This window comes from Ixodes scapularis, unplaced genomic scaffold (assembly GCF_016920785.2).
Source record: "Ixodes scapularis isolate PalLabHiFi unplaced genomic scaffold, ASM1692078v2 PGA_scaffold0__279_contigs__length_252992795, whole genome shotgun sequence".
NCBI lineage: Eukaryota > Metazoa > Arthropoda > Arachnida > Ixodida > Ixodidae > Ixodes > Ixodes scapularis.
This window is the reverse complement of record NW_024609835.1, coordinates 60,698,789-60,722,014: the sequence shown is the minus strand read 5'-3', so window position 1 is coordinate 60,722,014 and position 23,226 is coordinate 60,698,789. Positions and strand designations below refer to the sequence as shown.

Genomic DNA, 23,226 nt, shown 5'->3' with positions numbered 1-23,226 from the left:
TTCTAGGCTAAAGTGACCATAGTCCTCGAGCCCCAAAGCGGGATGCGTATTGGGGGGGGGGGGTAATAGTGTTGTGAGGCTTGAAAACTTTAAATTTTTGGTAACAAATCATATCTTTCTAGTATTTCATATAGATCGTACACATTTCTTTCCAAGCACATTTAATACCTTTGGTTGGAATATTTCTTTAGTATTAATGTATTTATTTTTGCAGATAACATGCCCACAGTATCAGCATCGTCTCTGCCAAATGGATCTCTTGCACATTGTTCAGGGAAAGCACCCTCTCACTGGTACGATTTTTTCGTCTAGCCGTGTCTTTTGTCTATTCGGGATTTGGGGGAGCCGAAGCGGGACAAAACACCATCCTACAAGCACGCTCGCGGGACAGCGGGACCTGTCCTGCCTATATCGGGACGTCTGGTCACTTTATTCTAGGCGAGACAGGCATTGTCACTACCTGTCAAGGTTCCTAGATGGGCATACCAAACGGGGCTTTTGCGACATCCACCAGGCGCCCTTTTCTAATCGTTTAATTCATTTTAAAATTCCTTTTTGGTCTATTTCAACAGGAGATTGTTGTGTCCGATGTGATACAACTTCCTTGAACACGTATAGACCAAGAAATAAGCGCCAAAATTTCATTGTAGTGAGATTTTGATGTCGCCTTCCCGTTGCGCTAGCTTCATCTACACGCCCAAGCGTCGTAGAAAAACCCAAGATTACAATTGTGCGGGACCTACCTATTTCTTTATTAAAAATGCAACCAAACATTGGGACATGTCCCTTTCCTGAGATAACCCAAAATTACAGTTACATGTGGTCATTTTCCCTCTTAAAGTTCAACTCAACCAAACATCAAAACAAGCCACTTTGCTGAGACTTATCTCAGAGATAAAGATGTGTGACGACATTTGGTCACATTTAAAAGATGAAAAGGGCCAGACATGATTGTAATTTTGGGTTTTCTAGGATACAAAAAGCATACAGATTAAGCTCGTGCCATAAGAAAAGACACTTTCAAACTCCACTTCAGTGCCCCTTCAACTGAGTGGCTTGGCTCTTAGGAATTTGGGATTCCTAAGTTGGCTTGTTACCCCCCTTACCGGCCACTGCTGCTGGAGGCACTGTGGTCCCTCCCTGCATGATCTTCCCTTCTGCCTTCCTTCACTGCCTTGTAAGTCTTCTTCAGGTTTTTCCACTTGTTCTCAATCTGCTTGGCATTCACACTATAGCCCCTGTCTTTTAGTTCCGAAGAAATCCTAGGAACCAAAAAGGAGGATGGTAATACTTATTCCCATGTCCCAGCAATAAAATCAATGCTTAAAAAAAAAAGAAGAGAAAAAGATACCTACTTGCTCCAAAATGCCTTGGTGAAGGTGTGAAAGCCCTCTTTCCTCTCCTCATCCTGACAGTGCGTAATCAGCATCACAACAGCGTCTCTCGGCCAGTGGAAGTTGTCTGTTGCAGGGGGTGCTGGGGACTGTGATGAACTGCTGCCAGCTCTGATGACTGCGGAGAAGAGGGATCCCTTTTTTTATTGTATGTATTGTACACTAACCAGATGCTAGCGAATTAAGTGTGAGAATAATGAATTACCCCCCGCTAGAACTCAACCCATCTACACCATACGACACAGCTTACAGGAACATGATATTGGTTCATTTCTGGGGTTGAACACCAAAGTTTACTAATACACTGCTAGTTGTAACTGCTGCCCCCTACTCAAGTGCAAGGTAGAAAACTGTTGATCACGCCTTCAGGCTAACTGCGTTAGAGGGCTGTTCTAGTCAATGTTTTGACTTTCGAGGCTTACTATGTTGTTGGCACTTTTACAGAGTTCCAGTATTGCACTCAAAATAATTCGATGTTGCTTGAAGTGTTTTTAGAAATGATACACTCTTTCTCGTTTAAAAAATGCCACTAGTACTTGGATGCCACATATAATAGTATGGTAACACTAATGATATCCTACACTTAGCATTGCTTCTACAAAAGCAGCACTAGATAACCAAACATGTGACTCATCGAAAAGCACTAGGTTTGGCTTTCACGCAGTGCACAAATTTCTGACGAAAGAAAATAAATGTTTTGTGGGAAATAAATACATGACCATATCTTTTTTACAATCAACTGATACCAACTGTAGACCTGGAAAGCATGCAGTTTCTGAGCAAGATTGGTCATGATCCACCCTAAATTTAATTTTCAAATAATAAAAAAAAAAATTAAAGAAAATATTTAAAAGAGAATGACATGCAAAGTAGTTAATAGCTTATCATAATGAGGAGAATTTCATTGTTAAACAGAGGTCTATCTCAAAGAAAAGTACTGCTTCCAACGAGGACAAAACCAGCTTATAAAAATACAAAAACACATTAGTTGCATATTTTAAACCTACATAATTGGATCCTAAGCTCATTAATTAGGAAATAAAATTATTTGGCTTCAAGAACTTCAATCTACAACAGGACGCTGAAAGGTTGGCTTTGCAGATACATGGGTGGTAAATAAAACTGATGCCAAAACCAACAAAGCAGGCAAAGAGCTTTAACGCCCTGACACCATAAAGTCAAGGCTTTCTACAGTCTCATGAAAGCTAAGCAACTGCAAAACAATGAAGATTTCAAACAAATACAAAACGACAATTTGAACCCTGATACAAAAAATATACGCAGGTGAGGAAAAAGAGCTAATGTTTCAAAGGAAAGACAGCAGACAAATGGACCCATCACTATTTACAATCAAAGTAATCCTTATTGACATAGCAGTCACCCTAGCAGAAAATGCAATACTGCGGTTTCCAAAAAGACTCCCTCAAAAACTGTAGAATGGCAGTCATTGTTAAACAGAGTTTTCTCTGTAAGCATTTCTATCTCAAAGGCAATTACTATGTATGTGAGGATAAACCTTGGAGTATAAAACCATATAACTCTCAGCAAACAGATTACAAGGTATCACATGTTCCCCATTAATAATCAACAAAGGACTGTTATGCTTCCTCAAAGTGCTACAATAGAATTTACAACATACTCTTTCCAGGTTTATCTTTGAAAGGTATTTTACAAACAATTGATAAAGTAAAAAAAACACATACAATTTTTAAATTTATGTAGTTGTGGTGTTTGTAGGTTTCTATACTCCGTTTCACCTTCTGTTGTACCGCAGTGAAAGCTAGAAGCGCAAGCTCATAGCGTTGGCAGCTGTCCTTACTGCACGACAGCCTGTGCCGACGAGATGTACCCTAGAGCAAGGAGCTCGCGCCTGTAGCCTTTCCTGCGGTACATCATAAGGTGAAAAAGAGTATACCCCTAGAATTTTTAATTTATAGGTTAGTTAGCCTGTAGTGGAGGGACTATTACAAAAGAAAGAAGGCTATATATTTATGGGTACAGAGAAGATCAAATGATTGAATCAATTAATGAATACTTTGTCTTTTGACGGACAAATAGAGAAATAAGCTGAAATTAAGCTGATGTCAGTTTTCATTCTGCTTTGAAAAAACAAAACAAAGAACTGCAAACTGTCTCGCAAATACAAGAGAAGGTGTATATGTGGCCATCAGAAACCAAGCACAATGTTCAGTGTTCCAAGGGTGGTTTATTATGCCTCTGATTACATCCGCATTACATTTACATCTTCAAAATGCCATGAAACTTATACTCAAAACTAATTAGAAATTCTCAAATAGTGTGCCTCTCAAGAATAAGCACTGTCAAATGTACTGCAAAGGGACCAGTGAAACTGAAGGGCCATTCAGCTTTTACTCACAAATAATTTCTTTGCAGCCCAAAGCTGCATCATAACTTGTGTTTTCGGAATGATGAAACTCGGAACGTCTTTTATGGCACTTATTTTTAGAGAGAATTCAGCTTATCTTTGTTATATGCCTAAGTCTCCATACATTTATAAAACTAAAAATAAATAACATCACAAACAAACAAATTGAAGGGCACAAAAAAAAACATTTCAATAGACCTTTTGCCAAATTACCCAAGCCTTGTTACATGCTTCATAATCATCTACCATAGAATACCGTGCAAGCGCCCACTCAAAATTTGAAGATAATCATGAAAAAATAAACGAGGGTGCATGTGAGGTTATCAGTTTTACATGTATACAGTGCAATACACTCATAACGATAATGAGAAAACCCCAAAATTCAATTGTTATAACCGATTATAGCTGTATGTGGACTAGAAACTGATTGTTTCTCGTCTAGAAACTCTAAAAACTTATCGTTATAAGTAGTACATCATTATATTATAAGTGGATTGCACTGTATGTACTGTGCATATTTTTTTCAGATGTTTCAAATTTTTGGGGTGGGCGCTTAGTGCAGAATGGGCGGATGCACGGTAGTCTACGGTAAGTGTTGTTACATGCTCCATATGTACTGGTACCTTATCAGTACCTTCTCTAAACCGGAACTTTGTGCATGCATTGATCAATATTTTACTTTGGATATTTACTTAAAATATTTTACACACATCAAGCAAACGTGTGCAGCATATGCACCTACATTCCCAGCATGTTCCTTAGTGCTCGGGCAATTCGGCAAAAGATCTATTGTGAATAACACTTAGAAGAAATTACTGGGAGATGGCTGGTTACTGTTATAAAAAAATACTGCCACCTCCTCCTCCTCCTCCTCCTCTAATTAAGAAGCCCAAAAGCTATAGCTGAATTGAATGGACAAAAGACGGGTGAGTGTTTGTTCCAATTTTGTTTTGGCTTTGTCCAAAGAACTTGAACCCATCTCTTTTGCAATCGAAGGTTCGAGAATAGGCCAATCTCTTTTTTTTCTATTTGAGCTGGCAGAGCCGAAAGGGAAGACGGCATCTTTGTACGAAGTCCAGGGCAAAACCTAATGCACAACAGGGACAGAAGTGGATTTGGGAGAAGCTCCATCAAGGTCACTGTAGCACAATGAAGTCAACAGGATGTAGCTGACAGCTCTGAAGACAGGAGCATTCATATTCTAGCAACATACCCTAGAACAAATGATTTAGAAAATGGTCTGCTAAAAGGAGGACATCTGAAAGAGATGCTCTGGCATTGTCTTCCTGACAAAAGTGTTCACATTTTTATCACAACTGTTAATCCTTCTTGTTTTGACTCTTTTACCATACTTCTTTTTCCTCGAGCCTAGTTGTAATGTTTGTTTTTTTTCGTCCCCCATACCGGACAAATGAACTATGTGGATGAGGACGACGGTAAGTGGAAAAAGTATATGGCAGCGTGGCTAGCCTAGCCTTTCGAAGTTACTTGGAGCATATTAAAAAATAAAATTTGAGGGTTTTATGTGCCGAACCCACAAAAAGCCTCTGGCACACCCAGCCTCCGAGACCGAGGATTGTAATTTCGACCACCCGGGGATCTTTCGACGTGCAACTAAAATCTCGGCCTTCCCCACAATAAGCATCCTTCAGATTGCAGGCACCTCAGTCAAGTGGTAACAAAGCCTTGAGCAGTGGAAAAAAAAATCGAGACCCAGTCGAACAGTGGGACCTCACAAACCTGAACTTGTGTAAGCTTCGATTTTTTCTATGTCCTGTATTAGAAGAGTTGTGCGATTACAGTAACCGTTACAATTGTTTAATACCGTGAAAGAATTCTGAGACTGAACGAAGGCTACACAAAACACTTCCTAAATTTTCTGGCTTCCTCACAGGGCTCGTGTGACATGAACGAATCGGGTGCTTACTTTGTATCACCTGCGCAGTCTCCTTGGGCAGACGGGAACACTTGGCCGGTGGGGACGCTGAGTCTTCACTCTCTGGTTCGGGGCTGGCGGCCCCTTTCTCGTGGCTCAACAGAGAAACTAGAAAGAAACACATACGAAGAACGCTGAATTGAAACCAACTTTTGAAAAGCATCACTGAAATCCCTTTGTATCCACGAAAGTCACTCTAGACCTAGCTCAAACCAAAAAGAAAAAAAGAAAAAGTGCACAAGACCTAGTTCAGACCGTGACAATTCCAAAAAATTAAGCCCTTTACATTGCAAGTACGTATCAAAGCAGCAGCCGCAGCGCAGCCCCCCCCCAAAGAAGCCTTTTGAGCAACATAGAACACTCGATTTTCCTACTTTAGGACCACAGTCAGGCAGAAAGAAGAAAGCAAGCAAGTCAAAACTTTGTCAAGCAGACACTGTTTGCTAAGACATTAGTGAAAATATAAGGCACCTGAGAAAATCAGCTCAGACTTGAGATATTTATGGGCGTAGCTTATTGGGCCTGGCCCTAAATACCACATCTGTGACAAGCAGATTGGGGCACAGGTATGAAAAAAAAACAAAAAAAAACACCTCTTTCCCTCAATGCAGCGAGTATTCAGACGACGAGATTGTTCAGTGCAGTCCTAAGGTTATAGTCCCAGTGTGAGCATAGAAGTGAATTCGAAGCGCATGAAGACGTGTTCCTGCCTGCCGCTCTTGCTGAGAGTTGAATGGTGTTCTCATCGGCGAGTTGTTATAACACCTACGCACTCGACTGAGCGGACGTGTCCGTGTGGATGGGAACGGCTACCTGAAGACACAAAATCGCGGATATTTCTTGTCATAATGAGCCTGGCAAGCAAAGTGAGCAGTACGGAATGCGAGCAAAGCGTGTTTGAAGCTTAATGGTGTGCCAATGGTAGAGTTACTTAGAAATTAAGGGGGGGGCTCCTACACGAGACAAGAACGAACATATGCTAGTCATTTGCACTGGCAAAGACTCCCGTTTGCAAAAAGAAGACCAATCATATTCAGCCAATCATAGACTTTTCACATGCCACTGGGATGTTCCCCGCTAAACGATAATAGCAGTAAGCATTAAAGAGGGAACCGAAACGAGCAATGCCAAGCTCAGACTTCTTAAAGCGCGCTTCAATTTCAAAGAAGTGTATATTGCGAAATTTAGGCATCATCTCCTCTCATCAACAGCATGCGCACAAGGCCCTTGGTTTTCGGAATTTATAATTAAAAAAAACAACCTAGGGTAAAAATCAGGCGTTTTGTTTCAAGCTGGTAATCGGGGAAAAATCAGGATTTTAAAGAAACTATTTGGGAACTTGGATTTTTAAGGTTATATTTGCATATAAGTACAATTAACAATAAAAAGCACTGACCAGGTTAAATACATAGATTTTATTTCACAATCAGGGCATAAGTATACAAATTGAAACATAGTATAAGAGCTCACTTGGTATTTTCAAATTTTCTTAAATTCTTGTTGCTTACATCATTATCTGCATGTGCAGCAGCCCAAGGCTAGTGGTTGTACTTCACTGGCTAAATTTTGGGGCCGACTATTCCGGCTGAATAAACACGCACACAATGCAATTACAATTAATGTACAGCATTCTCTGTCTCCATCAACACAACTACATACATTTGTAATGACCAACAATATCACTTCCGTTCGATGGCACCCAAATATAAGCTAGCTGTTCCTGTCAAAAGAAAGTTGTGAGAGTAGTTTCTCATCTTTCTTTTTTCGCTTTTTTCCTTTTGCGTTAGTTCAAAACAAAAAGGGAAGGAGGGCAAATGATATCTCACAATAGGAATAAAAGCAACATTTAGGGGCTCACTATGTGACTGAAGCCAGCAGAATCTAGGTTTGTTTTCAAGATCTGGAGCTAGTGCACATGTTCCTACATACTTTCTGTTTCCCAGATAATATTAAAAATGGTGGAATTCTATTTTCGAATTTGGAGAAGAATTGGGTTTAACACTATTTTCAAGAAGTGTGTTCAAGGGAAAAAAAACCGGGAAATGTTGAGTTTTACCCGAAAACGAAGGACCCTATGTATACATGAGCTAGGGCCATTAGGACAGTGTACAGGTCATCCCCCAGAAACTGGTCACTTCCTGTTCGTCGACGCCACTCGTCCGACTCGCCGGAGCTGCTCAATATGACGACCAACCAATAATTTTGTTTCTTTCTATTACCCACTTGTGATATTCTAGACAAAATAAATCCTCGGCTGTTCAAGTTATTTCCCTCATTTGCTTGTTTTCCAAACAACCACAAAGCAGCAAACCATATAGAAGAGCTGTTGCAAATCTCAACCTTGACCACATCAATGGTGGTTGAAGCCAATTTTTTTTTCTCCACAATGCAGTGCTTCAAGCTGAGTGAATACCTCCCATATAGTTTTGTCACACAACTTATGCCCGAATTAGTGTTACTTCGTACATAAACAAACCACATATCGCAGAACTGCATCATGATAGCTATCTACCACACATAAGGTGTCAATCTGGACTGGTAGCGGGAGCTAGACCACAACCTTCGAGCACAATATGTCTGCCTTCAATAAAACAAAAAATGTAAATGATAAGCTTAAGTTGGATAGTCTCCCCTAACTAGAAGCACTCAAATCTCTAAAGGAACCAGAAAATACTATCTCAACAGCAAAAGAGTGCAAGCTATCCCCCAACGAAACTGAAACCTGTATGGTGTGTGACCCTGTTAGCCTGAAAGTAATTTTAATTTTACCCGTGTTTCGCTCACAGATTAGCACCTCATTGTCACAAGCAATGTCAAAGATATTAGGAAGTTTTAGAATAAAGTATGCAACTTCAGTGCTTGCATTAGCGCACGCTATGCAAGAGAAACTAGAAGAGTGTTTCTCCGCCACGACGCAAAACTTTAAGCCTCTCGTGCTTGGAATGCCAGCAAAATACGGTAACAATTTTTATTTCACACACGAAACACTCTAAATCTCGTGCTTGGAACGCCAGCAAAATACGGTAACAATTTTTATTTCATACACGAAATGCTCTAACGTGAGAAGAAACAATTTTTCTGGTTCAGAGTAACATTTTAGATTTGTTTAAATATGAGAATGAGACACGAGTGGTCGACCGATCGCGTGCGCTCGCGTTGCCTTGGCAGGAAAGGTCTCTTGTACTGACCTTCGCAAGAAACGCTTGCGCATCGGAAGCAGCAAGTTGCCAGCGATCGTCCCAGCTGGGTCTTCCAAGCCGTTTGTGACGTGCACATTTCGTAGGAGCGCAATGTCGTCCTGTATTGAAAAACGCAGCCACGAGGATGCCGCCGACATTGTGCCCACAACGACAGTTGGAGCTGCAGTCTTGGGAGCTGCCATTTTCTAACTCTGCTCGTCTTGGCTGTAGCCAACTTCTCGCGCTTCACGAATCCTCCCTGGAGGAACACAATGTCTCTTTGCGTATGCACAAAATTTCCAAAAAAATAGCATACACTAAAATAGCACTTGCAAAGTGTAAAAACGCGGTTAGCGTTCAACACATGCGAAGAGGTGACGACACTATTCTTTGCGTACTCTATTCTAAAACCCCCCGTCCTCCAACTCCTTCGAAGAAATAGCTTAACTGGTAGCTTTTTAGTTGCTTGTGGATAAGATGAAAAACTAGCAATCTACCTTTCCCTTTAACTTTGCTTCACTTTCTGCACTAGGTGCACATTATCAGGCTGCATATACCTCCGAGCAGCACGCTACTATGGTATGGTACGAGGTAACCCTTGAAAGATTGGTAAGCGCTCACATTTGTCCTTTCAAACAGCCATTAAATGAACACAACCGGCTGAAGTTAAAAACCTCTGTCACGAGCTGATTTTGTTAATGCCTGTCAATATCTTAAAACTGACATTCTTTAGCCTGTATGCGGTCGTAAAGCAGGCATGTCTCATGAAAACACACAAAATACCATGCTAATAACAATGTCCTCAATGAAATTTCTAGAGTGCCACACTGGTCCATAAAAGTTACTAAAATATCTTTTAAGGAGAGGCATTTTTTTTACTTTTAAATTTGGCTTTCAATACCTGCCAGATTGGAACAATTGGTGCGTAACAAAACCGGGCGCTTCACTTTTGCTCCGATTGACCCCAGCGTAAAACACGCTTGTGAAAATGCGATGGATAGGGTGCCTGCCTTTCAGAGGTCGAAAGTACAACTGGCCTCAAAGGGGATGCTGCAGCAGCATAGGTAAAATGAACAAGAGGGAAAGGAAACAACATCATTCGTGTGGCGATCAGAATTCTGTTCTACCAAGCTTCCCACTTTGTAAACTCTCCTGTCTGCTGCCTTCCCGGGGCTCAACAGAAAGCTGGTTAGTATGTACGCTCGGCATGTGAACTGTGGGTGTGAGGGCCCAATGACAAAGGAAAGGAAAACAGAGTAGAATAAAAACAGTGAGACAATAGAAAAAATAAAGGATGGAAGCTGTACGGTCAATTTGACTGTCTGGACACAATACTCATGCACAGTTCTTTGGGAAACTCTCTGGGTGCCTAAGAGGAACCTTTTGCCCCGAGTATCAACACAAATTAAAAATAAAGTTCCTGAATATGCAGGCAAACTAAAAAGCTGGGTGCTTTCGCATAGAGACAAGATTGAGGAGCATTCTTACCTCGGTTGGTTCCGAAAAGACGCAGGATCGTGGCGTTGGTATTCACGCTGGCAAGGTATCTGGCAAGTTGGTCGACAGCGACACTCGGAGACAACAAAGGCTACGAACAGCCTTTATCCATGACGAATGGATTGATATCAAGCTTCGATGTCCTTGCTTATACGAGCGCCAGCGGGAGCAACTGCACGATACCGCTGCAACGTCTAGCCCATTTTTTAGAGGCATAAATCAAACTCCGTGGTCATTTCTATTTCCTGATGCACAGCTTTGTGTGTTCAGTGCCCCCAGATCTTCTAGAGGCACATCTGGTGATGGCCTTAACCCTTCTAAAAACTGCTTTCAATTTAATAAATGTCAACCTGGTGCTTGGCCAATGATCGAAAGGTTCTACTGCTGGACGACTCACTTTTTTCGATTTTAAACCAAAAAACCAAGCAGAAGAGGTGTTTGTGCAAGGGGGGGGGGGGGGGGGGGGGGGGTTTGAGGTTTTTATTTACGTGAGCAGTGTGAGCAACAGGAAACACTTCTTATACAAACACCCTGGTTGGCAAGTGTGACTTGTCCACTCTTGGACCTACTCATAGGGTTTTATGTTTTCAGAGTTTATCTCATGTGAAATTCGGAGGGTGTTTCTCAGAGTTCCTTTATTTCTGAAAATTCTGAGTCTATTGGAATTTATGATAGATTCCAGATTCTCCAAAATTCTGAGAAGAATTTTGCTATGTGCACAATTACAAAAAAAAATTCAATATATAATAAATATTGTTCGAACAAAAACCTGCCATAAATTCATAGGAGCTCACCTGTATCGAATGATATTTATTATTGGGCATTCCCACAAATGAACTTTAAACAAATATTTCTTTAACATTGATATTCTACAATCGCAGAAATCCTGGGCATAGTTTCTGGAAAGCTCACTTCCTTCCCATCCCGTTCCCTTGCTCCACACTACGGCTGTGCAGGGTAAGGTGGAGAGATAAAACCTCTAGCTGCCGCCTCCCTCCTGTGATCATAGCATTCCTTGCTATAAAGACACGACCCCACCTTTCCTTAAGAACGGCCAACTGCAAACTAGAACACTGGTTCTTGTTGTGATCAAGAATTACAATGACCCATTGTTCTGCACAAAATTTGGTCAGATAAATGATGAACCCCTTTTTGTAACAGTCTGATATTTCAGGAGGAACTAGAGAGGTCTCTCCTTAGGACAACTGACCACGTGCTCTGACCAAGCTTATTTGTAAAATATAGTTGAATTTCTTTATAACGAACACTGATATAGTATATTAACGGATATAGCAAACTATAGTCCGTTGCAACCTAAGAACGAAGGGCGAGGGTAAGGCGGGCCGGGGAGGAGGAAGCGTACAGAACGCTGGAGAAGAGAGGGGGAAACCTCCTTCACTTTTTAGCGTTCCGTCTGCTTCCTCCTTCCCGGCCCGTCTTACCCTCGCCCTTCGTTCTTAGGCTGCAACGGACTATAGTCACGAAGTTTGTTTGGTCATACTTTATATGAATGGGAGTTTTAGTTATATAACAAAACCAAAACCATGATATCTGACGAGCTATCGGTTGTGGCGAAGCCATTCCCACTTTTCTTTCGTCACAAAATATTATGAAAGTTATTAAAAAGTAGAAAAAATACAAAAAGTAATATTAAAATGAAAAATTCTGAAAGTTTAGATCGCCAGATGTGCGAAAATGCGCGTTTCAGGAGGTAGAGCCACTTCTGAACCGAGCGGATAACGGCAGGGGTGCAGCTGCTGACCTCTATGCAAGACGTCAGCAACCTGTGCTGACTAAAAAACTCAACCGCAAACCATGCCACTCGTAGCGGAGCTGCAAATGGCGACGAAGTGGGAAGCCGTCTCTCTGGAGACAAAACTGAAGGTTTTGAGGGCGGTGGACAGCGGTCGGAAGAAAAAAAGACATCACTGCAGACTTCGAGCTTGCACCAAGCATGATATCTACCATCCTGAGTGTCAGGAAGAAGATTGAAGACTGCCATGCAAACAACACCGTCAAGATTTACCAAAAGAGACTTGGGCCTCGCCTCGACCCGGACATGGAAGAGGCTCTGTTCTCATGGTTTAAGTATGTAAGGGCGCGAAATCTGCCAGTGTCTGGTCAGCTTTTTCAAACGAAAGCAATCAGTATGGCGTGCGTGTTAGGGCATGATGGTTTCAGTGCGAGCAGCGGCTGGCTCCAGCGCAGTGGCTCCAGGTGAAGGGGCACCAGCCCAAAATCATGTCTTTCTTCAAATAAATGAAATAGATCCAGCTAAAGTTGTTTCTCGTGAGGCAAATTGATATCCTTATGTTCCAATCTAATTTTTTAATGCTGTTTAGTGACAGGTAACAATCTCATGCTCCACAATAGCTCGCTTCTATATCTTAGTGCTGTGCACATTCTTGCATGGGCTCGATTGCAAGAACGTTTGCGTCAATTTTTGTGTACATTTATAATGGATATTGCATATTGCTAGGATTTTGTGTTTTCAGTTTATATCTCATGAAATTCGGAGGGTGTTTTCAGAGTTTATTTTTTTGCTGGGGACACTGTCGGAGTTTATTTTTGTTAGATTCCCAATTATTTTAAATACAGAATTTATTTTACTGCGTAAAATTTAAAAAAAATTCAAGAACAAAATAAATAAGGTCCTGGTACCATCACCTGATGTCCCAAAAGAAACTCGACGTGATAAAAGGCAAACCCCTTTTGTCAGTAGTTCTAGATTTCAAAGGAAACTGAAGTGGAATCTCCTCGCGGGGCCACTGACATTGTGCTCTTATAAAGCTTAGTTGTAAAACTCCGTCCTTTTTGCTGCTTATTTTGTCGCTGTAACCTCGAAATTAAGAGTTTTTCTGATAAATCCGAATTGATGAAAAATTTACAGTCGAGCGTTTTTCGGATTTTGTTTCAGATTTATCTGAAAACACTGAACCCTACATATAGCAAACAAAATTCTGCTTGCGATGCTAGTTCACTATAACGAGGTTAGACTGTACCATTTTTTCTTTTTTGCACCATTGTGACATTGAAATTCAGTGTTCTTCAGATAAATCCAAATCTATGAATATTTTGCTGGCGAGTGTTTTTCAGATTCTATCAGATATACCCGAAAACACGGAATCCTACGCGCAACATAAACCAGCTACGTTATAAAAAAAAGGTGCAGTGCAAGACCAAAACGATACGACTGTTTTAGGAGCAAGAGAAATGCCAACTATCGTCACAGGGACATTATTGGTAGTTTTGCATCTTAATGAGGCTAAAATAAGATACAATTCAACACCTTTTCTCCCCAATTTGTACTTTTCTACAGGGTTACACTAATGTAGTCGTTTGGACCACAATGGCACAAAAGGTGAAGAAATTCCGCCTCTACTCTATTAGTGCTTTTATGCATGGTTTTCTGACATTCAATCAATAGCTTCACACTTTTGCCACGCGTCCTGAAAATCAGTTAACCAGTGCTAAATTAGCGTGGGGTCCCCACTGGATTGCTTCACACTTGATGTCACCCGCACAGCTAGAGTTGTTGATGTGCTCTGTCTAGTCATAAAATTTACAAAAGGCAGAAGCTCCTATAGGCATGGGCCAATGCCCAGTATTTTAGAATGTGCTCAGAGTTCAGTGTAGTGAGTTCCCAGGGGCGGAACTGCATGGTACCCACCCGCTATAACTTTAATTACAAGAAAAAAAAAAAAAAAAGACAATGACACAAAACTTTGAAATAACACCCTATAGACTACCGTACACTCGTTTCCTACGCTAATGCATATTAAAGACGGTAAAAATTTTGTTATCTCCAGCATGCAAAAATGCCTCTCCTTCTGACAGGAAACATGATTTTTTTTTTCTTTTCACACTTCCTCTTACACAAAATTGTGACTGAAACATTTCCCATAGCAAGAATATTGAAAAAATCAGGTGTTATGCGCAGAAAAACCAAGATGCACATGTATGAAATTTCATACTGCGCTTCATAAAATGTTACCAAAGTACAAGCTTGCCCTGCTTACCCGAGGTGCAACGAACAGAACATCAATGATGTTTTGCCAACTACTACTCAAAGAAGCAGCCTCTGCTATTGCTTCCTTTTACATATAATTCAACAATAGGCACAGCACAAGTGAAGTACCCTTTTCCCAGAACATAAGCTTTCTTCATTATAACATCCAGAAGATGTACTAGTTCATAATGGCCATTTCCTCAATGATAACCTATGTCAGAGATGCAGGTTTTTTTCTTCATCTTATTTTTAGATAAAATCCAGGTCACCGAGACCCTGGTATAAAAAGCATGTGGACTTCCTATGCATATGTACAGAAGTCCACTTGCCATTTAAACTGAAGTTTGGATGCAAATACACACCCTCTACCAACGGGAAAGGTCTAGCATGACTCTGTGGTTGTTAATCTAGTTACCATCTATTCATCCTTTTACTTGATGATTCTCACTTCTCCTGTTTATAACACTAAAAAATGCCCTTTTTACACTGCAATTACGCTTGTTTTCACCTCAAGAACCGCAGTAAAAGAAGTTTAGAGCATTCCTAATTTTTTCTTTTATGTAGAGAACTGAGATATGTGTTGCTGCATTTTAGAGTAGATGTATGTTATCTTATTAAAGGGATACTTCAACGAAATTTGAAATATTCCCGTCGTGTTCAAAAATAGGTTGAATATGATCCACAATATCCGTAAATGACAATCGCACGTTTGTAGTTTGATCCTGGTGGCTGTATTTTTCGTTATAAACGGCCCACTCTGGCAAGCGCTTGGAGAAGGCCCAGGTTAGAGCACGTGACATCCAATGCAATCGTGACGTAGGTCGTCTCAAGACGAGCAAAGCTACGGCGAGGCTGACGTCGAGAGGGTGGCCTAGTCGTTCCAGCCACCGAAGCGGCTGCTTTTGTACGAATTTTGAGTGACGGGTTAATCTTCTATAATCTTTTAGGGGGACAATAGCGACTTCTGCGGCACACAAAAGGGATTCTCGGGAAGAGGGGAGTTCCTCCTTCCTCCCTTCTCTCGTCGTGACCGGAGACGAGACAACCTCCGTCACTAGCTGTCAAGGTTCCTAGACGAGCATTACAAACGAGGCGTTAGCGACATCCACCAGGTGCTCTTTGCTAATCGTTTAATTCGTTTTAAAATTCCTTTTCGAGACTTTTTTAACAAGATATTGGTATGTTCCATGTGATACTTCTCTTTTGAACACATATAGACCAAAAAATGAGAATCGAAATTTCGTTGTAGTATCCCTTTAAGACATACACATTTCAAACGCCAAAAGCATTGCTTCTTCCTCCGACAACCAAATCTTCTAAGAACTACTTTGCACAGCGTACAAACGATGCGCAAAAATTCCTCTTTTTTTTTTTTCGAGATGAAAACGAGTATAGGGAGTGTCTAAGTTTATGAGTACAGTTTGTTAGACTGCAGTGGAAATGGGCAAAAGCTCTTGTTATGCGTGCACCCCTTGCACTCCAGTTCTTTTGTTGCAGGTATACATGGAGCATAGCTCTGCAATGCTGCAGCCAAAGAAAATTGTACCATCAATCAAAATCAAATCAATATTAAGAAAAGGCTAATCAATGCTAGCCATTTAGGAAACTTTCCCGCAAATGCCCTGTGAAAGCGCACCAGCAAGACAATTATCTTGCTGGCACGCTTACACAGGGCGTTTGAACTGCACTAAGGCTTTACCTACACTGCCAACCTCAAAATCATTTGGTTGATGGTCACCCGTTCCAGATTAAATTTCTGAAAATGTTCAAATGCAAAAATCTTTTTCAATTGATGTTGTTTTGCTCGTTTAATTATTTTTATACTAAGCTACATCAAAAATGTGCTTTGAGTCCTAATTTCCTAGCATATAATGTTGCTGGGGAAACCCGTAAAGTGCCACAAAATTAACTAAAACAAATAGTAATGTAAGGTCTTTAGGCTTGCTGTTTGTCTAAATACTTAAGGGAAAACACTGGTTTTGGGGCTTCTTTCCTTATTTTTTTTTTGGCCAAGCCCAACAGAACAGTGGAAGCTTGCTCAAACTTTAAAGCTAATTTCAACCATCTTTTTTTTTTTAATTAGTAAGTTATTTTTACTATATATTCTGACTATGTGTTAAAACTTTTAACATATAGTCAGATACTACACATTATGAAGAATGCAATGTTGGAAGCATTTTTTTTAGATTGAACCGTTATTAGTGACTTTACAACACATTAAAGTTCAGTGATCAATGCATGGCTACCAAGCAATGAAAACATTATTTCAGTTAAAAACTTTCCCACAACTATATTGAAAAATTTGCTTCTAACATTGCATGCTTTGCACATTCAGCTACATGGTGCTAAATAGGTTATCTTTCTCTCTGTCCTAGATGCTGAGATATCCTTTCTGAAAATTTGTAAGGAGTTCAAAATTTGCACTTTGACAAAGTGCTGCTTTAGCATCAGCTTCAGTGCAATTTCAGCCTATATAGATATTATAAAGCAATATTACGGCTCAAATATTAATCTTCAAAATAAGAAACTTGGCAGATAAAAAAAAAAAAAATAGCAGTAGATTTTGAGATCACCATTTTCCAAAAAACTGTATTTATGAATTTTTTGGCTCCAAAGATCCATGCTTCTATCTAAACGGGCGGGATTGGGGCGGGCGTGTGCTAAGCACAAGCGTCGTCTGCACTGCACTCTTCACAGTGTTTTGGTGTCTAAAACGTTCGAAGATGTCTTCACAACTGCGGCATCAGTCTGCAGACATAATGTGAACTGAGAGACAATAATCACAAACGGTGAGAAAACAATGGCGGTTGTGATGCAAGAAATGGCGGTAACGGTGGGACGACGCCTAAGAAGCGTGCTGCACAGGCGCGTTATGCCAATCACGTGGACACCGCTGAGCGCTGAGAGGAAACGTTGCTGACGTCACCCGTCACGCTTGCCCGGAAAAGCAAAAACAAACAAAAAGGGGCAATGGTGATGACGTTTAGCACAATGCTGGCTATGCCAATACCATATCCTTGAGTGCGCTGCTGGTTGCGCCTCAATTTGCCTGCTAGAGTCAACTGAGTCAACTGATTTCGGCAACTTGGTCCGTTGCAAAGTTTGCTGGACCGTTTCAGAAACATTTAGACAGAACTAGGTTGTAATATTTGACATGGGGCCTTCCTAGGTGATGCTAAAGAGGAGTGCATTGTATTTTCAAAAACAAAAATGAAGCAGGGTTGCTCTGTAAGTATTTTTCTGCTCATGTTTTTAATAGAGAACTATGAAATGTTACAAATTACTGAAAAGGACAAAAACTTCGAAGTGCTATTTAAAACGCAAGTCAACATTCTATACGGTAAAACTTCGACAATATATTTTTCAAGCAACCGCAGCAAAAAGAAAAAGCGCAACTCAGAGAAACTCAGAAGAAAAGAAACTAGCGCAACTGGAGAAACCAAGCCACCAAGCACTTTAGAAGAGTGTGCATGTCCTGACAGTCGGCCTGTTGTAAGAGCCCCAATCTCTTCGAAGCCTAGCTCAAAGTCGTGCCTGCCTGGGCAAGAACAGGCAAGAAGCGCGGTGCAGGAAGACAAAAAAGTAAAATAAAAAAGGGCCAGCGAAGCAAAATGACGAGGGCAGCCACACCGGGGAAATGCTGGCGTAGCCAACGTTGGCTATGTAGCCAACATAGACAAACGCAAAAACAGAAAACTGATATGCGCATTAATTTCGGCGTTCAATGAGATTGTTGTTCATGATTGCAACAATTTGGAAGATGTATTAGCCTTGAATGTATTACCCAGGCTCTATTGTACAGCTACAATAAACCCCGCATAATCACTGCCTTTCTCCTACTTCCTCTTCCAAAGCACAAGTTCTCTGGATGACTTGTAGATTTCTTTAATGTTTATTTGACAATAACGCAGGCCCCGTCAGGGCACAGGCAGGTGTGGACATAATACAAATGAAAGGTCATAGTAAAAAGTGGCAGATCAACCCATCATTACAAGTAACAGAGAAGCATAATGCTGGCTAACATTGGCAATAAGTACACAAACCGCCTTCACCCGTCTATGGTAAGCCTCTGGAAACGGTACTACAGCATGTATAAAACGCTTCAAACCAATTTTAGACAGACTGTAAAAATTGTTTTTTGGGTATCAAGGTGCAATTTGCTAAAGAGGTGTGGCTAGGTAGTGAAAGCTTGGAGTGAAAATATCAATGAACAAAATTTCATTGTTCAAAACAGGAAAAAAATTCACTTGTTTTGGGTGATTTGAGTCGGCAGTTGCAGATGATTGTCATGACCGTGCTGTACTATTGTATCTGCCACCGACAAATGGCACAATGTGAGACGCTATAGTGTACAGCACCTAGACCGATCATCTCCGTACCTAACAGGGGAAGCCAAAAGGGACTTAAATCCAGTGTTGGGGTAAAGTACATCTCAAAAGTACTTGAAGTAAAGTACATATACTTTAAGTACAGAGCTAAGTACACCGGGCACAATGCACTTAAAGGGGCCCTGCAATCATATTTAAGCGTCTACCTTTTTTGCTGTTTCCACGTCTCTGGGGGTTGGGGCAAGCCAGCGGGCACGGAGAGAGTAACTAAATATCAGTGCGTCATATTTTAACCGGACGTCGCGGAAACCTCCTACACCGACGAGGGCGACCCGCGGTACCGAAAGCGCGCAAAATGTGACGTCTTTGGTCCTGGGCTTGCCACTGGTCAAAGCCGCTAAGAGCTTTTTTTTTAGTCGAGATACAAAATATAAGTGTCGCGAACCGTTTCAATTATGTATGAAAGTAGTTTTTGTTCACTACTTTAGATCAGAAAAGAAACAAATGCAGTTTAGAAAGTACGGAAACGAGAAATGACCCGTCGACATACCCGCCACCAAGCGGCGGAAAAAAACAGCGCATACTAGAAAAGGCTAGTGGGAGGAGGCTATGACAAACGAGGAGCGCAGAAAGGTCCCGGATGTACGCGGCGGCGCTGTGGTCGTATACCGGCTCAAGAATCCGACCGGTTCCGAGCGTTCCGAAAGCCTTCGGCGCGGGCCCTGATGGCGATTTGGCCATTTGGCGGTGCGTCAGCGCGAAGTGGCTCCCGTTCTGAGCTGATCTTTACCCCATGTTTGCAGTAGTTTGTGGCCAATGAAATGTTATGCCGAATTACTGTTTAGTCGCGCTGCAAATGAAATGCGAGCTGCCCTGGCCGCCCGCTTCATACAGCCTATCCAACACGTGCTTTAGTGGCGCCCTCTCGAGCCGCCGACACGGAGTGCGGCGGCGGTGTGCGCCGATGTGCTCACCACTCCTCCTCTAGTTCAAGGCCACGCAAGGCAGGACCTAAGACGTCATGGAGTAGGTTATTTTTTGCTTGTTTTTGTAATTCTAATTTGCCTATAACTTTTAAAATAAAGCGAAATTTGAGAAAAGAAAAGTTGGATTAGGTTACTACGTTCAGTACGCTCATGTTCAGTGCAAATTAAAAACCAGTCAAAAAGTCATTGCAGGGCCCCTTTAAGTAAAGTACTATAAATACAATGTACTTTCAAGGTGAAGTACAAGTATTTTTTAACATAATCTCCCCTACAAAACTGCGTTTATCTTAAGCTGGTACGCATTTCTCCAGGGGTAATCAGGGGTGCCTCAGTTATGTTTGGAATTGGAAGCAAATATTGGATAAAGTCAAGTGGTCAAAGAGTAAATAGTCCCGGAAACGGCACCAAATTCACAAGTCCCTTTGATTTCTGAATTTGGTGTCGCTTGCACTGGGTTTTTGCACCCAAGAGGGTTAAACTTCCCAGAAGTGACATCAACCCCGTAACTTCCACGAGCAATCCTCCCGTGGAAGAGTGTCCTCTCCCAATAGGCCAACGCGCTGTTTACAAACAAGCCACCACGAGGAAAACGGAAAAAGGGCAGTTTCCGCACAAGGTGTGGGAACTGTGCATGCGCAGGAACCAGATTCGCACAAAGTGAAGCGTCTGCGCGTGTGCCCTGCCAATAGCAGCACCACTGCAGCGGCGTGACGTCGGCGCCGCATGTTGGTCCATATTTTTAACCTTCTCGCTTGCGCCGACCGAGTGGCGAAAGTTTGAAATGCTGCGGGAGACCTGCCCCCGGTGCAAATGGATTGATGCATTGTCTACTCGCATCGTCGGTAAGAGTAAAATATCCCTCCCATTACCTTCTCAGAGTTTACAAAGCACAATTGTGCTACACAAATTTAACAAGACCGAATTTGGGGAATGTACTTCGAAGTCGGGAGTTGTACTTCCTTCGGAAAGTATCAGCAAAATACTCAGAGAATGTACTTCAAGTAAGGTAGAGGCTTCCTAAACCTACTTCAAGTAGTACTTGTACTTAAAGTATTTCCCAACATTGCTTAAATCCCTGTACTCATATTTAGTTATTTCTTCTTTAAATGAACAAATTATTGCACTTCCAGAACTGTACATTAGAGAGGTGCGCGACAGCATGATGAAAAGTTTCCGAAGCTCAACTGCTGATAGGCCTTCAATGCTTCCAACGTCTGTCGGCGGCAGATACAACTAAGCAAGAACGGTCACAACACTGTATGCGACTGCCGCCACAAATAGCCCGAAACAGTTTTTTTTTTCTTCCTTTTTCTCTGTTTTGAACAAGTTAATTTTTTTTTTTTTTTTGTTTTGAACAAGGTAAGTTTGTTTATTATTATTTTCACTCTGAGCTTCCACCCCCTAGCCGCGTCCCTGTAGTAAATCGCAGCGCTATACATTTTATGAAACCAATCTTTGCGGACCGTCTAAAGTGGGTTTGAAGCCTTCGCGTGCGTGCTGTATACTCAACCCCGGGTGCCCGTTCTATTAGGTGCACTCACCGGCAGGTATCTTGTGCTTCTCTTGCTCTTTCTTGAATTCACTGGACACAATCCACCGGGTGACATTCTCGGGTTCCTCGTTTTCTGGCAAAACTACCTTGCGGACCACCGGAGGCTCTCCTATCAGCTCTTTGGGAGGACCAGATGCAAGAGCATTAGTGGTCCAGCCAGGCCTAATAGCAACACTATTATGTTAACAAGTGTCGGACAAAACATAAAATTTTAAAATACCTTGCTGGACCGTATTTGGGGAAACCGTGAGTATCTCCTCGGCTGGTTTGAGGACGTCGACAATGTTGATCTTCCTGACACCTTAATAAAAAAAAAAGTAAAAAAAAAAAGAGCAATTGACGAAGACATTTTTCCGGATAAACAAGTTCAACGAAATACACATAACCCGTCTTTACATTTCCTTAAACAGGAGGCTTGGTGTGTGGCAAAGTAACTGTGACTCGATTAACTATTCCTTAAAGGGATACTGAACCAAAATTTCGAGCTCACAAAACAAGGCTGGTTGGATAGGCAGGACGCTGAAAAACCCGAAAAGTATCACTCATACAGCAATACGAATCGCCGTAATTTTGGAAAAAAAGTGCGCAATTGAAAACAGCTAACGAGGCCAATGAGACAAGTCACGTCACGATTCTCATTCCCTTTCCTCCTCGCTACGTCCCGTCGAGCTGGTAAACCGAAGCAAAAGGATAGAAAAAAGGCCACTTCCCCTCATTTTTCAATGTTCCAGGAGGACCATAACGTCATAGCCCTTGCTTGATCGCGCCCTTAGTTTCTAAAAGTATGGCCATCCGTCAAAATCGATGTACAAGTGATGTTTTGGAGTTCGTAGCGACCCATTCAACGCTTCTGCGACCTTATTTTGCGAAATCCATATTTTGTTTCAGTATCCGCTTAAGACACAATACAAATGTTTTTGTCAAAGCTGCGATGAAAAAGCTGGTTTAAATTACTCTCACTTTTTGCAGTCGACTGAATATCTACAGGTACATGCTTCATTTCCATTTCTTGGAATGAACCTCTTACCGTCCTTGTTGATAATTTCGACGTTCACTTGAACGAGCCCCTCGCCCTGGACACACTGATCCACCAAGTTTTTGCTTGCATTCAGCTGTTGAAGGAAAGCAACAGACTGAGTAAGCATTTTTTATAGAGCCTCGTTGTTTCTACCGGCACTACCGGAAAGAGAAGCAGATAGCTTGCTTGCCTGTACCTGTGAGACTGTCTCATCAATACCGTAGTACTATGGGCCCTGCCTTGCGCTCTCCGAAAAGTCATTTTTTGCATTTTATGTTTATACTAGACAACTTTTACACAAGACAAATTTGGCTGTTCCAGTTAAATGCCATCAGAACAGGCAGTTTACTATACAATGAGATGTATACTGTTTGAATTGAAATTATGAAACAACTCAAATAAAGTGCTGTATGTTACCCAAACTATAGGGAGGGTTAAAATATTTAATGCAAGTGACCACACCTCTTGAGTGTCCTGCAGAAAAAAGGCGTAGTCGTGAAGGCTCACTGCCAAGCGCTGTTCCAACAAGCTTTTCAAAGACGTCAGTGGCTCTGTGATGTCCATGTGCTGAGCAATGACTCCTACGTGAGACCTGAAACATTCAACAATGAAACTTTAAAGTTACAAGATAAAACAGGCACAGTTCTCGTAAGCCTACAACTGAAGACCAAGCGAAACCGGTTCTAGGCACGGGCTGTCGAAATAGGGCTAAAGTGATGACAGAACCGACGATGTGCCAACAGGTTTGGGGAGATAAGAAAAAGCAATAAGGCCATCAACTTCAGGTACAATCAACATTTCACGTACAGCACTTTTCGTTTCACCTTCGGTCAAGATGCAGCCGACGCCATGAGCCAATGGGACCAACCAAACGACATAGAAAGCGTGGCATTCGTCATCTTTTGTATGCATTTTTTCGTCGGCTAAACTAATCAAGCACA

General features: G+C 41.6%; 1 protein-coding gene across 3 annotated transcripts in view; it reads right to left on the bottom strand.

Moving 5' to 3' along the window:
- The window catches only part of LOC8030287 (GA-binding protein alpha chain), a 43,410-nt gene that overhangs the window by 16,302 nt on the left and 3,882 nt on the right, over window positions 1–23,226 (bottom strand). The window contains exons 3-9 of one of the 3 annotated variants that reach the window (XM_029978642.4): window positions 22,748–22,877; window positions 22,295–22,379; window positions 21,488–21,568; window positions 21,257–21,385; window positions 5,708–5,824; window positions 1,356–1,512; window positions 1,107–1,262 (exon numbers count right to left, since the gene is read on the bottom strand). In XM_029978642.4, coding sequence (XP_029834502.2) covers window positions 1,107–1,262; window positions 1,356–1,512; window positions 5,708–5,824; window positions 21,257–21,385; window positions 21,488–21,568; window positions 22,295–22,379; window positions 22,748–22,877 — 855 coding nt within the window. The remainder of the gene's footprint in view (window positions 1–1,106; window positions 1,263–1,355; window positions 1,513–5,707; window positions 5,825–21,256; window positions 21,386–21,487; window positions 21,569–22,294; window positions 22,380–22,747; window positions 22,878–23,226) is intronic. The other 2 variants (XM_029978643.4, XM_029978641.4) reach the window with 2 other exon arrangements.